Source organism: Cupressus sempervirens, chromosome 6 (assembly GCF_028749045.1).
Source record: "Cupressus sempervirens isolate cs-2001-9-10 chromosome 6, ASM2874904v1, whole genome shotgun sequence".
Classification (NCBI taxonomy): Eukaryota; Viridiplantae; Streptophyta; class Pinopsida; order Cupressales; family Cupressaceae; genus Cupressus; species Cupressus sempervirens.
The window spans coordinates 624738459-624757132 of NC_143123.1; the positions used below are offsets into that span (position 1 = coordinate 624738459).

The following is an 18674-nucleotide window of genomic DNA, read 5'->3' on the forward strand; positions in this document are numbered from 1 at the left end:
TGAATCAAGGTTTCAAGTGGTGGTGACTTTGTTAGCACTTAGTTTTGGTAATCAAACATATTTTTTAGTTGTGTCGCTACTTGGAATCACTTCTAAAAGAGTGGAATAGAGTTGTAAATTGTTTGATCAAATCAGCTTCTCATCATGTGGAGGGCTCATATATAGTGGATAGAAGAATTATCTTTAGAAATGTTCCATTTATGCAAACGCTCAGCAGAAATCGGAAAGATTGTGTCATGTCATTTTCTCAAATAAAAACAAAACTTTTTTAAATAAAAAAATGTCCCATATACAATCCAACCAAGAGAACATTGTGCTAATATAATATCAATTTATGATACTTTACATATGTAAGAAACAATTTAATACATTGATTTGTATTTTGATTCTAATGATGAAATATATAATATATTTTAAAAATTGATTTAAAAAAATTACATAAGATATTTCAAAAATCCATTGAGTACACAATAGCTACTAAATATGATAATGATAAACAAAGCTTCCCTAAGCTAGGGACCATCTTGATGTCACCAGTGGATGGGTTGTTCCTCCTGAGTATGCAATCTATTGTAGAGTTATCTTGTATAGCTTTCTATAGCTTCTTTTACCAATATAACATATACTTTAATTAATACTTTCTCAGCTCAACAGTGATAATGCATACATCAATTGTATCACGAGATAGCTATAACTTAATTTTTAAGCATTCAACTTAATGTTTTCAATCAACATTGGGCATATTTGCAATAAATAAATAACTCCTAGTCGTCAATATTTGCAGTTGTTTTAGAAAACATCTCGCAACATTGTTTATTATAATCTAAAGCCCGCTTCACAGTTATAGATTTTGTACTTTACAAAGGTTATTCCAAAACCAGCCACATCAATAAAAAGCACCAACAGCCAAAGTAAATTTCATAGTTCATTCTCTCATCATTAATAACTCCTCGTATTATTTGCATTTAATGCCACACAGCTTAAAATCCTTTGGTACCAGACAACTGCATCCACAAGGCCTTTTTTTTCATTTCAATCATTTGTCATCACATATGCGCACAATCTGTTTTCCTATGTTTTTACCTTGAAAGAGACCAACAAAAGCAGCTGGTGCGTTCTCCAGACCATCAGTAATATCTTCGATGCAAACAATTTTCCCTTCTTTGATATAACCTCTTACCTTCTCAACAAACTCCGGATATGTCTTTGCAAAATCAGTTTCAATGAAACCTTCCATTCTAATGCGCTTGATAATTATTTGTGTCAGATTCCTTATACCTTTACCCTCCTCCAGATTATATTGTGAGATCATCCCACAAACAGCAATACGGCCAAAGGGGTTCATATTTTCAAGAACTGCTTCAAGCATATCACCACCCACATTCTCAAAGTAGATATCGATCCCATTTGGCAGGTACCTGAACATAAATGAAAATACATGTTTATCAATGCTTTCTACAACAGGAGAAATCATTAGCTATAAAAATCAAGTAAACCGTAAATGTTGTCAGAAATTGGTCAATGTCTATTTCAATGGGATGCAGAGCTCAAGGAAATAACATGTGTTTTGAACATGTCTAGCCTCCTTTATAATGAAAGTAAAATTAAATAGGAAACCAAATTGTAAAAGTTGAAACAAAAACCATAAGATCTGTGTGGAGGATCCTCATACCACCTATGATTTTATAATGCATCACCGAGTTTCAGAAATAGATAGCACAGGATGTTTTTGGTAAAGAAATTTTTTTTCCTGATTTTTGGGGACGCCAAGGAGATGCTGGGGTTGTCTATTAAATAATACAAAACAAAATACTGGTTGAAATTTAAATATACAAATCAATTAAAAGATCATATTGCCATCAGACTTTTCTTTAATAAGTCAAGCACTGGAATAATACCATAATATGTAAAGAAAGTGATTACAAAAGGTTAGAGCTGAAGTAGAGTTTGAGAGAGTGAAAGAGGTTGGTTTTGGTCTACATGCATTTGTCCCTTGTTTTGTCTCTTTTCATATCACTTTACAATTCTATTGCGGGTTTGTTAAAATCTTGGTTGCATTTACTATGGAAGCTTTTAAGGTTTGTCACCCTTAGGCAGCTGTCCCTTTTGTCTAAATGGTGCACAAGCCTTTTCTATAGGTATTCATGCTTAAGTGGTAGGAATTTGAGAGAGCAATGGTGTTGTTGGTTTCTGATTTGACAGAATTTCTACAACCTCTTATATGATCAGAAAACCTAGGAATTAGCTAAAAACCATAATGGGTGTTCTGATATGCAAACTAAAAGGACCAACTGACAAGACTCTGAGGTCTTCTCCACTTTGAATTCTGCAAGATTCAGGCGGGTTTACCCAGGAATTCTTTCTTATTTACTTTAAATTCAGACTTGCAATATGAATTCTGAAATAACAGATGATTTAGCCCTAATTCTTCTAACTCAAAGACAGTAAAGAGATGATAAATTGCTATTTTATTAGACCCTAAACTCCATGAATCAAGCACAGATTGACGTTTTCAAACTTCAATAACAGAACATTAAATGATTGATTTTATATGAATTTCTACATTATAAGGAATTCCAACTAGATCAACTTTCAGAGGATGACCAGTGCCATATCTATTGGGCTACAAACACATAGGAATTAGACATTTACTTCTAGAGCTCATCTTGACACTTTGTGAAAAGATTATCAATGTTCATTTTCAGATCTCATACTTATCAATATCTTCAATGAAAACCATAAAGTTCTTCCAATTTACATTAAGCAATTACATAACCCATTAGATTATTAGCAAAACCAAATTGAAAAATGAATTACAACTAAAATTTAATAAACTTTTCCATTAAATCTCAGAGAACAGAATGGAAATAAGAGGAGACAAGATCCAAGATGAACAACAAACTTTCTACATTTTGCCTTAATTTCTTTGAAATTGTGTACAATTCAATGACCATCCCTATCAAAAAAATAACTTAAATAGACCAGCAATTGTTAACTTTCTATTCAATTTTGGAACAAAATTACAGTATGCAGGGACTAACTCAAAACATGAACAATACTTAGTTTAGCCAAAATGAATCTCGGACCCTCACTCCACATCTTGGAAATCCTTTTATAGAAAACAAGGATTGAAACAAACTTCAGATGGGAGAACACATGTTTAAAATTGGGTTACAACAACTTTTTCACATGAGACAAAACAATTACAAAAAAGAAAATTGGAGACAGCCAAAAATTGAGCAGTTGTCAATTCTGATGTTCAGGATCAACTTTGTTAATTTGTAATGAGAGCACACCCACAGCAGGTGAACCGCAAAGATAAGCTGTCTCTATCAAATAGTTGTCCTCCCTCTTGATGTTCTTTGGCTTTTCTCATGCTTGGTCACTATCTCCAGATAGAATAGCCTTTATGTCAGCAATCACCTCCCAGATGGTAATATCAGACTCTTCATCTGGCTAGTTGGCTCCCCTTTGCATCAGTTAGAACTCTAACCTTTGCAATTGCTTTGCTCATGTCCGCTTCCAGCTTGTATAGAAGATCAACAATATCAAATACTATTGCAATGTCTATTTCTCCATTTGTGTAAGCAACAAACCTCTCATACTTCCAAATAACATCAAAAGAATCTGACCATTCTTGCCAATCCTTTATCTTATTCTTGTCATCAGTTATCTTCTGGATAAAACCAGGTGTACCATTGGCAATGGTCTTCATTTTGTTTCTTATTAACTGCAACTTTCCAGAAAAGAATGCATTCAATTATTTCACTCTATTTACCATTTTCCTTGTGGAAATAATGGTTTCTTTAGGCAATTCCTTCTTTTGAGGCAAAATTTGAACTAACTTATCAAAGAATGGTATATAAGGACCCCATTTACTGAACAAAGGGGAAAGAATGGATAGTGCCTTTGTACACTGGTATTTTGCTCCTTGTAGTGCAATATAACTCCTATGAACACCCGAAGAAACCTACTTAAGGACACTAATCTTATGTGAGAGCATGCTCTCCATTGTTCTGATCTCTATCTCCATTCCAGTATCCAACTCATCTACTTCCATTTGTTGCTCTATACCCACATCTATTGTATCAGCTTCAATTTGGGTATCTTGATCCTTGACCTCTATAATAGGCCTGGTTACATTTCTCATATTCCTCACCTCATCCTCGAGGGTAGCCATTCTCTGCTCCAACACATATGTCTTCTTAAGCTCTTCCTCATAATTCTTCCTTGCATCATTTGATATGTCGTATGTTTGGTACAGTTGTTCTTCAAGCATATCCATTTTGCTCTTCCCCATTAATGATGCAATATTTATTAAATTGTGAATCTGGTCACTTGAAACAGTACTGACATTCCAGAATATCAATTTGCCCTAGGGTGAATCTCTTACCTCCATCAAAGTTGGCTTATCTGACTCAGGGGCCATACTCCATACTACCATTGTCTTGGAGTTCACATTGAATCCTAACCCCTGCAACTCTCCTACAATGTTTGTCTCCTCAAATGAGACAGATTTGTCTCATCTTCTTATTTGGTCGAGCATGAAAAATGAGCTGAGCTCCCATCCTGGGAAATCATTAGGATCATATGTCTTAGCAGGAGCAGTGGGCAATAGGAATTCACTCATATATGCATCTATCTCTTCTGTGGCATCCTTCCCAATGACAAAATTTCCCATCTTTATATTTCTAGGGACAAAGGAACCCTTCTTTACTGTGGGACCTAGGTACTCCCTATTCATCATTATTAACTGCCAAAAGAATTCTATTTGCCCCAATCTTTCTGGAATATATCTAGGCAGAACATAAGGGGGTTGGGGGCATCCATAAACCCTTATCAAGGAAAAATTATCAAAAGGAACAATCTAGCCCAATCATGGCCTAGTCTTCTATCACCATTAGGGCATGCAGAAGGTCTTATTAGCATTTTAACCCCCCTAGGAACCCTCTCTATTATATCAGCAAGCGAATTGGAAATAGGAAAAACAAAATCATTGTAAAAAGCATCAGCATTGGCATAAGGGTAAAACCTTTTCCATAACCTTGTCCATAGCTGCACGAGCAAGTTTTATCCATTCTCCTCAGTCGCCTCAATGAAATCAGGACTGATGTGCCCTATGTTCTTGTAAAGGATAATGTGCATTAATAATGAGTAGTGGTGGAATTTGAAATTCCCCATCTCTCCTTTCTAAGCAGCAACAATTTCATTGTGCATCACATTAATTATGTGTCACAAAATCATACCCGGCATTGTGGTGTGAGTCCTGGATGTCTAGGGCCATAATGTAGATATAGCCAAGAGCATTCATCGTGTCATCTAGTCCAATCACCTTATCCACTCCAAACACAGTATACTGGAAGTATCTGTTGAAGAATTTCAAAGGCATGAAATCTCCTACCTTCTTTGGTAGCTCGCCCTTCTCCTTCTTGTCCTTAGGGATATGCCTTCGCATAACCTTCCTGCTGAAGAAAATTTTCTGAATTTTGAATGTCTCATTCATTTTCTCCTACTCTATGAGCCTTGTCATTGGTCCTCCAAGGTCGAAGACTTCAATGAAAGTTTCTCTATCCAATTTGCACAGTAGACTAACATCTTTCCTATGAAATCCATGAGTGGTAGGATTATAGGACTTTATCTAGGTCTACATCAACTATTACCTCTTGCATAATTAATTTTGCCAAGTTCCTGGTCCAAGGGTTGCATATGGGTGGTTTCTCCAACCTGTTATGTTGGATACAATTGATTAATTGTGTGTTGTCTTTGATGTTACACAAATGTCATATCAATTGATAGACAATGCTTACCAAAGCTCACTTGGTCAGTGAAGATAGTTTTTCTTGTCTACCGAGTGTTCACAAGTTTACTCTGAACAAATGACAGTGTCTACCGAGCTCACTCGAGCACTGAAGGAATTGAGGCAGAAAAGAGTGTTAACCGAGCTCACTTGGTTAACGAAGGAAAATATGGATAGAGTTAGTATTCACCAAGTACACTCGGTTGCCAAAGGATTTTTGCAAGTTCGCCCGAGCTTCTATTGGTTAACATAGAGAGTCGTTCCAAAGTTAGTTTCTACCGAGCAGGGTCGGCTTTCAAAGGATTTTTCTTGTTTTGGCATATGAAGCTTAATTACTTTATGTATTGATTGTAGCCGACTATGATGATGAATATTGGTTATTGTAATTTGAATTTGGGCCAACTTGACAATCTGGAAGGTATAAATAAAAGGTCAAGTTGAGATTTCTAGTGTGTGCAAGTGTGTTGATTGAATTGAAAAGAAAAGAGAGGGAGCAAACTTGAAAGATAAGCAGGTATCCTTGTGGAGCAGAAAAGTAATATTCGATCAGAAAGGATCAAGTTTAAGAAAAAAAGAGATCTGGATTCAGCAATTCAGTTGCATCACAATCAGGTCATTTCATTGTTACTCTCTAAGCATTGTAGTAGTGATCTAAAATCTTTTAACAGAGTTGGTTTAAGAATCAATTGTAAATCCTCTAACAAGGTAGCAATTCCATTGAATTTTTTTAAGACCTCTAGCAAGGCCACTCCTAGCAGCGTGATTAAATCCTCTAACAAGGTCACACCTAACAATGTGTTTTGTAACCTTTAACAGGCCTGGCTCTTAACAGGGCTCACTTCAAAAGAGTGAAAAACAATAACTAGTTACATTGGCTTTTCCCAAATTGGGTTTTCACGTTAAATCCTGGTGTCTCATGTGTTCATGTTATTTATCTTATGATTGCAAGTTAAAAACTGTTAATGTTTAAGATCTGCTAAAAGTAATTCACACTCTGCATTTACTGAGTGACAACATTTTCTGTCTGTTTACCGAGTAACAACAGTAATCAGTTCTCTCAGTCTAAAGTTTATTGTTGACATCTAATGGATCTGGGATTTAGTTTAGTAGTAACTGATTCACCCCCCCCCTTTCAGTTACTCCTATATTGCCAACAACTGGTGTCAAAGTTTTTGGTGCTTTTAGGAAAGGTTTCAAGGACCTAAGCTAAAGATCAGGATGTCTTACAAGAGAGAGATTCCAAAGTTAAACAGAGACAACTTTTCAACATGGCAAGGACTCATGAGACTTCATCTGGCCACCATTAGTGATTCAGGCTGCAAATACCTTGATGAAGAATACAAAACTCCTACTGGTACATTATTTGTTGGAGATCTTGCTGAGAAAAAGAACCGTAACATTATGATGATTGATATTAAATCTTCTCTCAGCTATGATGAATTTGATGAGATCAAAGACTGTAAAACTGCTTTTGATATATGGAACAAGCTAAAGGAAATCTATGGTGGTGATGACAATGTAAGGAGAGCCAAAGCAGAAAGCCTTAGAGGACAGTTTGATCAGATGAGAATGAGAGAAGATGAAAATGTTGCCAAATATGTGGAAAGAATCAAAGCTAGTGTCAATGCAATCAGAGCTTCTGGAGGAGAAATCAAAGAAGAAACGGTTGTAAGTAAAGTTCTCAGAACATTGCTTCCTATCTATGCAATTAGAGTATTTGCTATTCAAGAAAAGAGATGTGACCCAAATCACAAGTTAAGTTTGGATACCTTGGTAGGAAAATTGACAAATTTTGAGCTAGATAACTTTGGCAATTATGTTCCAGCTTCCAAAAATGTTGAGTCTGCATTGAAGCCAAACTTTCACTCAAAGAGAAAGGCAAGAAAATAAAGGACATTCAGTCAAAAAGTGTAGAGGAAACAGAGGAAAATTCTGATAGTGATCTTGAAGTTGTTGAAGCTTTACTTGCAAAAAAATATTCTAGAGGTAGAGGAAAGTACAAAGGTCAAGTTCATTTAATATTTTTTTCATGTGAAGAAATTGGTCATATTGTTGCCAAGTGCCCAAACAGAGAATGAAAGAATGAGAAGAAGAGCCACAAGGACAAAGGCAAGAAGGAATCCAAAAGTCACAAATCCCTCAAAGATAAAAGTAAGAAGACTTGCTTTATGGCTAAAGATTCTGATAACAATGAAGATGAAATAGTGTACATTGTTGTAAAAGATGAATCTGATGAAGAAGAAGATAAGGTGGCACTTATCTCTCATGTCAGCAAAAATGACACATGGATCATAGATAGCGGATGCTCACATCATATGACTGGAGACAAGACAAAATTTGAACACTTTGAACACTATGGTGGAGGTAGTGTAAGGTTTGGAAACAATGAACCTTGTTGTATAAAAGGGAAAGGCCGAATTTCATTAACCAATGAACTTGTATGTGAAAATGCCTATTGGGTTGAAGGGCTGAAACATAACCTACTAAGTGTGGCACAACTAATCAACATTGGACTCAAGGAAGAATTCATGCATGGCAAGGCAAGACTGTTGGATGACAAAGGAAATCTGATTGGATCAGGCAAACAAACAAGAGGTAACCTATTTTATCTTAATCTTGGTGATTGCTCATATTTTATTGCTCAAATGGAAGAAAGTTGGTTATGGCACAGAAGACTATGTCATGTAAACTTTGATAATATGGTCAAGATAAGCAAATTCAAAAAAGTAAGAGGTATTCCTAGTTTGAAAAAACCATATGTTGGATTATGCAAAAATTGTTAGATTGGCAAAATGGGAAAGACTAGTTTTAAGAGGAAAAACTATCAATCTGAAGATGGCTTGGAAGTTGTGCATACTGATTTGTGTGGACTCATTGGAATAGAAAGCTATAGTGGAGAAAAATTCTTTATTCTTTTTGTTGATGACTATTCTAGGATGATGACTGTCATGTATCTTAGAGAAAAGTCAGAGCATTTGAGAAATTCAAATGGTATCTAGAAAGAGTAGAAAAAGAAACAGGAAAAAGATTGAAATGCTTAAGATCAGACAAAGGTGGTGAATTCATCTCAAATGAATTCAACAATTTCTGCATTGAAAGAGGAATCAAAGGGCAAGTATCAGCCCCTGGTACTCCTGAGCACAAAAGAATAGCTAAAAGAAGAAACAGATGCATCATTCATTGTGTAAGGACTAATGATTGAAAAAATGTTGCTATCAAATACTGGAAGGAAGCCATCAACGCTGCAGTCCATACTTTGAACCAAGTATAGTTGAAGGACTCACATAAAACTCCCTATGAATTATGGTATGGCTACAAACCCAATGTAAGTTACCTGAAAGTATTTGGCAGTAAATGTTATGTCTTGAAAGAGTCTAGAAAAGGCAAATTTGATGTGAAAGGCGATGAAGGTATATTCTTAGGATATTCTTGCAGAAGTAAGGCATATAAATGTTTGAACTTGTCTACTCATAAAATCATGGAAAGTGCACATGTAAGAATTGATAAGTTTGTAGAGAAGACTGAAGAAGAAAGCAAAAGGGAACCAAAAGATTACAAAAGATTTGTTTACTTCAAACCTGATACATTGTCAGGCACATCTAACAATAAGGAGACTTCACCCCTAGAGTCTTCCTCAGCGACCGAGTTACAAGAAGTACAAACTAAGTTACAGGGACCTGAGTCACATTCTGAAGCTACCGAGTCAATACCTACCAAGTCTAAATGACCCGAGCCTGAAATTGAAATTCAAAATGAAGACAGTGCAATTCATTCAAAAAGCAAAGAACCTGTATTGGCCAAGTATGTCAGAAGGCATCATGCACCTAATTAGATCATTGGAGATAAATTAGAAGGTACTATGACAAGAAGCAAATTAAAAGGTACATGTTTACTTGCTGATTTTGAACCTAGAAGTGTTAAGGATGCTATAGAGAATAAAAGTTGGATTGAGGCAATGAACGAAGAAATAGAACAGATAGAAAAGAACAAAACTTGGACTCTTGTTCCTAGGCCTAAAGATAAAAATGTGATTGGAACAAAATGGGTATTCAAAAATAAGCTGAATGAAGATGGACAAGTATCAAGAAACAAAGTTAGATTAGTGTGTAAAGGCTATTCTCAAGAATAAAGAATTAATTATGGTGATACTTTTGCTCCTATTGCAAGATTAGAAGGTGTTAGGACCCTACTTGCATATACAGCTCACAGAGGATTCAAAGTATATCAAATGGATGTTAAATCTACATTCCTGAATGGAATTCTTGATGAAGAAGTCTACATTGAACAACCAGAAGGTTTTGTTGATTATGACAAAAGGGATATGGTCTGCAAATTACATAAAGCACTATATGGTCTCAAACAAGCTCCTAGAGCCTGGTATGAAAGACTACACAACTACTTGATACAGATTGGTTTTCAAAGAACAAATGATAATAGTAGTCTGTACATCAAGGAAGGACCAGATAACAAAATTGTGTTGGCAAAGATATTTGTGGATGACACTCTATTTACAGGAAATGATGATCTATGCAAAGCATTTTCAAAACAAATGAGCAAAGAGTTTGAAATGTCCATGTTTGGTGAAATAAATTTTTTTGTTGGATTGCAGATTTAGCAGAACAAAAATGGTATCTATATCACCCAATCCAAGTATGTAAAATAGATACTAAAGAAGTTTGGTACTGAAGATTCTAAACCAATTGGTACCCCTATGTGTATTGGACTCAAGCTTACCAAAGATGATGATTCCAAAGAAGTAGATCAGACCTTATACAAATCAAAGATTGGAAAATTACAATATGTAGTTCACACAAGGTTTGATATTGCCTTAGCAGTTGGGATAGTAGCAAGATTCTTAGCCAAACCCAGAGAAAATCACACGATGGCAATCAAAAGAATTTTGAGATATCTGAAAGGTACTGAAGACTATGGCTTATGTTACAAACTTGGAGGAAACCTAGACCTAAAGGTATTCACTTATGGTTATTGGGAGGAAATCTTGATGACAAAAAAAACACAAGTGGTGGAGCTTTCTTTCTTGGTAAAAGGTTGGTATCTTGGACAGGCAAGAAGCAAAACTGCACATCCCAATCTACAGCAAAAGCAGAATATGTAGCAGCAGCAGTGAATTGTTCTAACATTGTTTGGTTCAAACAATTGCTGGAAGGAATGAAGGCTGTAATCAAAGAGCCAGTAGTCATGTATTGTGATAACACCAGTGCAATTAACATATCAAAGAACCCAGTGATGCATTCCAAAACAAAGCACATTGCTATAAAATATCACTTTGTCAGAGAACTGGTGCAGGACAAAGAAATCAGATTGGAATATGTCCATACAAAAGAACAAATTTTTGACATATTCACCAAACCATTACCTAAGGATGCGTTCTTGTAGCTAAGAGGTAAGCTAGGGGTCATTCCCCTATTTGAAGCTCACTAAATAAAGTTTAGTGATGCATCAGTTGATGCAGCATAATCAAGAGAATATTGCATATGAATCAGTACTCAAGGTACATTGATACAAATTTGGCATGTGTTATCAAAGAGGGAGAAGTTTACTGTCATATATTTATCTTTTTGAAATTTTGTAGAGGGAGTCTTGTTCTCAAAAATTTCATTGTGCTATGACATGTTGTGTTGCCATCAATGCCAAAGAGGGAGATTGTTAGATACAATTGATTAATTGTGTGTTGTCTTTGATGTTACACAAATGTCATATCAATTGACAAACAATGCTTACCGAGCTCACTTGGTCAGTAAAGATAGTTTTCTTTGTCTACTGAGTGTTCATAGGTTTACTCTGAACGGATGACAGTGTCTACCAAGCTCACTCGGGCATCAAAGGAATTGAGGTAGAAAAGAGTGTTAACCAAGCTCACTCAGTTAATGAAAGAAAAGATGGACAGAGTTAGTATTCACCGAGTTCACTCGGTTGCCAAAGGATTTCTGTAAGTTCGCAGTGTTAACCGAGCTTCCGTTGGTTAACACAGAGAATCATTCCAAAGTTAGTTTTTACAGAGCAGGGTCGGCTTCCAAAGGATTTTTCTTGTTTTGGCATATGAAGCTTAATTACTTTATGTATTGATTATAGCCGACTATGATGATGAATATTGGTTATTGTAATTTGAATTTGGGCCGACTTGACAATGTGGAAGGTATAAGTAAAAGGTCAAGTTGAGATTTCTAGTGTGTGCAAGTGTGTTGATTGAATTGAAAAGAAAAGAGAGGGAGAGAACTTCAACGATAAGCAGGTATCCTTGTCGAGCAGAAAAGTAATATTCAATCAAGAAGGATCAAATTTAAGTAGAAAAGAGATCTAGATTCAGCAATTCAGTTGCATCTCAATCAGGTCATTTCATTGTTACTCTCTAACCATTGTAGTAGTGATCTAAAATCTTTTAACAAAGTTGGTTTAACAGCCAGTTGTAAATCCTCTAACAAGGTGGCAATTCCATTAAATTGTTTTAAGACCTCTAGCAAGGCCACTCCTAGCAGCATGATTAAATCCTCTAACAAGGTCACACCTAACAGTGTGTTTTGTAACCTTTAACAGGGTTGGCTCCTAACAGGGCTCACTTCAGAAGAGCGAAAAATAGCAACTAAGTTACATTGGTGGTTTTTCCCAAATTGGGTTTCCACGTTAAATATTGATGTCTCATGTGTTCATGTTATTTCTCTTAAGCTTGTAAGTTAATTACTGTTAATGTTTAAGATCTGCTAAAAATAATTCACACTCTGCATTTACCGAGTGACAAACATTTTCTGTGTATTTATCGAGTAACAGCAGTAATCAGTTTTCTTAGTCTAAAGTTTATTGTTGACATCTAAGGGATCTAGGATTTAGTTTAGTAGTAACTGATTCACCCCCTCCCCCCCCCCCCAGTTACTCCTATATTTCCAACATGTTATTGTATAAATACTAGAACAACTTGTTTCCATTGGTTTCTAGCACGGTGGCATCCCTACAGAAGTTGTATGTATCCTTGAAAATGCGGGAATTCATTGTCTGTGCATGTGAGGATCCTGGTAAGAAATAGACCCACTCCTCGGCATACAAGCTAGCCAGCTTTGTCTTTGGTTGCTCAACACCTTAAGAGGCTTCTCCCACATTGACTTGAGCGATTATTTTTCTTCTTCCTGCACCATTTCCTCTAAATTCAACTTCCTCAAACACTCTCTCTGCAACTATAAACTCTGAAAACTACGAAAGCAACTTCGCACTCAATCTTCTTTGCTTTGAATTATATGAATGTTGTAATTAGAAATCCGTTGCATCACCTTTTAATAGTAGTTGAGCAAAAGAATGACATTAATGGTGTCTTTAAGTCAGCATGCATGAGAAATTTCAAAAACTCAAAAAGCATAACTATCTAGCTTTATGACACTTGTACTGTCGGCTTTCAAAAAAAAATTGCGCTTTTTCAGATAGTACCTATCTTTTTTATAATCATGAGGTTTCAACAATTACTTTAATATTAAAGTCTTATGTTGCAACCATGCGAACACTATGCACTACTAGTTGTTCCCGGCTTCGCAAGGCTCATTTACCATTTTATATTTTTCCTTGAAAATGTGCAAATCCCTTGGTCATTGCTTCGCGGTTTATCTTCATGTTTAACCTCTTAACCTTGCGACCCAGCGATCACTATTTTAAAAGCCTTATCGCTACTACACAGCTTCCTTTCTACTTCATGTTCTTTATTGCGTGACCGAGCAACCACATAAAACTTAACATTTTCTAATTGTGTCGCATGATCGCAACTCAGTTTTGTTTTTAACTCTTAAGGCTTGCAACCATGCGAAACCTTTTAGGTTTGAGTGATCGCTTGGTTGCTGCCTTCAATTCCTTTTAGATTTTAACTGCACAACTGAACGACCAAGCAATTCTTAATGAGCTCTTAACTATTTCACAAAGTTGCACATTCCTTTTTCAACTCAGGGTTTTGACTACTCTTCTTAATGTTGCGACCGTGCAATCAAAAGATCCTTCAAAGGTTACCAACCCTTTTTGCCAATTTGAACTCTTTCATTTAACTGCAATTTGTAAATCTGCGGCTATGCGATCAAGGAGATCGCCAAGTCATAGCTTCATTTTTCCTTTTACCACTTAACTGTGCGACTGCGCGACTAAGCATCTTTTGTATCTGTTGTGAGGTTTTCACACCATCGCCCCAAAATTTTGGGGAATCCTGGTTTTTGGTTGCCTTAGCAATTTTTCAGTCCAAAGGTTTCAAATTTGAACATTTCACACCTTGGATGCTTTCAGGCGAGGAGGGATTTGATTTACTATGATTTCTCTTTTCACTCGGTGTTAACTTGATTTTCCGGAGCATGTAATTTTATCCTGAGGACAAATAAATTTTGAAAACAACATTTATTTTTTATAGTTAAAACTTAAAACGAATACTTGGCAAGATAAAATTGCAAATTTTTGGACTTAGATTTTTGGAAATTAGATGTAATTGTATAGACTTGAACATTTTCAAATGAAAATTTTAGATTTAATTGTTTTGGAAAATCTTGAATTTTTGGTGAAGAGGGAAATTTCGTGATAGTAAAATAAAAATTGAAAAATTGATTTTGGATGCTAGAAAATGATTTATTTTGGGTTAAAAAATTAAAATTGCTTTGCAAAATTGGAAGGGGACTTAATTGCAAAATTTACGTTAAATTGGTTGAAATATTGCCTAGAAGATTTTTAAATGTCAAAGAAATTGGTAAATTAAAATTGAAAATCGATTTTGGCTTGCTAGAGTTGATTTTAATGATATTTTAATTGTTAAAACGCTTTTAAATGATAATGTTGGCATCTCCTAGGCTTTCCTAATTTAATTTTGCAATTTTTTGTCCTAACCGGCAGTTAAATGTGCAAATTTCACAATAGGAAAATTAATTTAATGTTGCATTTAAAAATGGACCATTAATTGGGGGGATTTCGAAATTTTAAAAGGAAGTGAAATTGAAATTAAAATCATATTTTTGGGCTAAATGTTTGTAATTTGGAAATTTAATTTGGCCCCCTTTGTGTGTTAAATTCAATGTATTTTAAGGCCTAAGAGGTGTGAAATTCAAGGTAAATTATTGGGTCCACAATGGGGAAGGTTTAAAGCTATATTAGAGGCCTACATGACTTTTTTTTAATTTTCAATTTTAGGGCTTATGGTAATTTGAAATTTCGGATTTGGCTAATTTAATCCCCCTTATTTAATTTTATTTCCCTTCAATGCAGGTAAGCCCTATTCAAGGAGGGAAAGTGGTATAAGAGGGCTCCTCCCTCTCCCATTTTCTCATTCCATCACAAGCCTTCTCTTGCTTGGCGATTTTTTTGAGCAGCTTTCTTCTCTAACTTTGCAATTTTTCTCTTGGAGGATAATTTCAGACTTAATGATTTCTATTGGAGCAGATTTCCTGTGGCTTGGCATCATTTTTTTCTTCCAACTAGGGCTGCGAATTTCCAGCCTAGGCGATTTTGAGGCAAATTCAGATTTTTCTTGCTTGGGCGAATTTTGTAGAGCCCTGATTTTTGGGTGAATTTTGTGGAGGCCTGATTTTTGGGCAAATTGAGTGGAGGATTGATTTTTTTTTTCTTGCAAAGGGGCTGCGATTTTATATCAGATCTGTTCATGGGCAACGAGCTAGGGTTTTGAGGCATATGTTAGCATCCATTTTTGGCGATAGAGAGGATAATTTTGGCACTTCTTCTTTAGCACTCCATTTTAGCGATTTTTGGGCAGGCATATAGGGTTTTGGCGCCTCCATTGTGGACTGTTCTGGGCAGCATTTGTTTCATTTCCAGATCTGATCCTTTGGCATCAATTCCAGTCTTCATAAGGCAGCAAAATCCATCACATTTGAGCATCTTCATTTTGGGCAATTTGAATGTGCCTGTTAGGGTTTTATTGGCGGCAACTTCTAGGGCATTTTGGACAGAATTTGGATAGTGTTTTGTAGGTCTGATTTATATCATTTATGATAAATTTAAAGGCCTGATTTGACAAGTTCTATTGCAGCACTTCATGCCCTAGCTGGGTCATAATCAAACTCTAGCAATTTTCATTGACATCTTCTACTATTGGCAACTTTTTTGAAGGATATTGAAGGCAGATTTGAGGACATTGTTTTGTACCCTAGATTAAGTATTTCAATGACAATTTCCAGAATTTGATCAAGTCTGATTTGGACAACATAAGGGCAGATTTCCACACATTTTGGTGCCCTAGGCAAGGAGTTTTAATTACCATTTTCAGTATTTGCATAAGTTGGACAGAATTCTAAGGTCTTATTTCACTTGCCATGACTTCACATTCTCGCTTGGAGGACTAAATTTTCACGTGCATGGGCAATTTCAAGAGCACCAAATTCTGATTTTTCCAGCTTGGGCCTCGAGATTTGCAAGGGATTTGAAATTCTTAAATCTGATCCTAAATTTCAAAAGAAGACCTGACTATTGCTAAAAGTAATTTCAAATCATTTAGAGTTGAAAGGGGTCCTTAAGCGGATTTCTCTCTTTCGTTCTTGTCTAGACATTGTCTCCCTTGGTTCTTGCATTCATCATCCACCACTTCATCATCCCATCATAGGTTAAAGTTTGGAGATTGATAAGTGTAGAATCCATGATAGGACATTCGAAAAGGCAGAAATAAGTTAGACCACCCTAGGTATTGGAGAGGGAGATATAAGTGTAGTCTATCCTAAGGCAAGGTGAGGTGGAAATAAGTGGTAGTCCCACCCCTAGGAAGAAGATTGAAGATTGATAGGTGTAGTGATAGGGCATTTGGCGAGGCAGAAATAAGTGTAGAATCCATCAACAGAAAGAAGATTGGAGATCGATAAAGGTAGTCCATATCACTTAGAACGAAGGGGCAGAAATAAGTGTTTAGGATAGTAGATGTTAGTGCAAGCAAGAACCCTAAGGGAACAAACACTAAGAAAGACAAAAAGGATATGATGCCCAAAACAACTTTCTTTTCGAAAATGAGGCAAATAACCGATACCAATATCGGTACAATAAATATAATACAGGTAAAGGACAGACTAAAGGGAGGACAATTCTCCATGGCAAAGATCTACAAAGGCAGGATTGGCTAACGAAGGCAAGAGAGGAGTCACTAGGTCATCAAGGCTCATCGTGGCAAATTTCAAATCAGAGTATGGGAATCTCATTTCACTTCTCAGCCGAATCATGGGCCTAGCTCAAGGTATGCAATTCGAAAACTGGATGTACTTCTTTATTGATGGAATTGAAAAAGGAAAAGAAGATTTGATCGGGCTAGGATCATAAGCAAGAACCAAGAATTGCAACTTAGGACCGTACAAAATCAAAAGCAATTCTACATGGGGTCCTACCTCTTTTATTTGATTTAGAGGCGATGAAAATTGAAAAGTGAATCTCAAGGAAGAGTGAATTTCAAGGAGAGCAAATTTGGAGGAAGTGATTTGAAAATATTTGGGGCTAGAGGCCAAAGAGGTTAATTCAAGTGGACAAGAGGAGAATGTCAATGAGGCAAAATTTGGGTCAAGATTGGATGAGTTGGGGAAGGTTGCCATCAAGAAGAAACATTTGGGCACTCTTGCCTCCGTCAATGCCTTTATCGGATATGCAAAAGAATATGAGAAGGATCATGAGAAGACATTGCAAACAGCAAGCAACATGATGAATTCAGTTGAGGTCAAGATGAGGCACACGCTTTGCCCTCCCATGAAGGAAGTCAACAACAAGCTAGCCAAGTTCATTGCTTCGGCTAAAAAGATGAAAAAAAGGGGTAGAACTATATTATAAGATCATTTGATGTAAGCCCAAGTGGCAATTTCTCTTTCTTCTAGGGTAGGACAAGTGTCTAATTCTGATTGGCTACCATTTTGGTGCCTTCTCATTGGTTGTCACTTTTCCTTTTTTCATTGGTACATCGACAAGGTGGCATCTTCTCATTGGCCGATGAGGTGGCAACCCTAATTAGGGTTTCTAGGATTCAATCTGGATCGTCGATTTTGCCTCTTTATCTCTACCGTCGGTTGTACATTTTGGCCTCTATATAAGGCCATTTTGCTCTCATTTGTGAGAGAGTTATGTTGGAGAATTGTTGCCAAAATACTATCGAAATTGTTCTCTATTCATTGTTGTGGTTTGAATGGTGGATATACATGATCATTTTGGTGTATTGCATGGTTCTTCTCATCTCTCAAATTAAAGTAGGATTTCATTTCATGTTGTTAGAGTAGAAGTAGATGGCTAATTGTATGGTGATGTTAGTGAATGTTTGATAGGGATCTACAACTAGGCCACTAGCATCTTAGCCGCTGGTTAGGGAGTCTTGTGTGGTAAACTAGTTCTTTTTTCCTTTGAATCATTGCATCTATGGAGGTGGAGCCGCTGGTAAGCTTTCATTAGATTCGATCCTCGTCCATTTGCTAGTCTTTCCCTTCATAGGAGTAGGAGTAGAATAGCAAGTAGTTGAGTAGTCGAATTTCACTCTAAGAAAGTTAGGAAGGTAGAAGTCATTAGAACCATCATTGCCTCCTCGCGCAATCAACATTATCTGGCGCTACATCCTCCACCTTCACTGTCACCATCAAAATCATTTGGCATTCACACCAAATCACCATCACCATCATTCCACCAAAGCCCAAGTCATCCTTGAATGAACAATGCAAGGCCGCCTACGTGATTACCAGCAAATCACGTCGATAACTGAGTTAGTATCCACAGGTGTAAGGAACATTGGAGTTATTTCTTATGTCTTCATAAGTATTAACTTTTCAAGAGAGGAATTGTATGTTTGATACTCTGTATCAAGTGTTCAATTGCTAATATGTTATGTGGTATAAAAACTGACATCAACAGTATCCTTCTTAACAACTTTGCTAAGTCACGGCTT

General features: G+C 36.2%; 1 protein-coding gene across 1 annotated transcript in view; it reads right to left on the reverse strand.

Moving 5' to 3' along the window:
- Positions 1–685: 685 nt before the first annotated feature.
- LOC149553781 (2-alkenal reductase (NADP(+)-dependent)-like) overlaps positions 686–18674 on the reverse strand; it is a 75701-nt gene continuing 57712 nt past the window's right edge. The window contains exon 6 of the mRNA XM_089789136.1: positions 686–1418. Coding sequence (XP_089645262.1) covers positions 1037–1418 — 382 coding nt within the window. The 3' untranslated portion in view covers positions 686–1036. The remainder of the gene's footprint in view (positions 1419–18674) is intronic.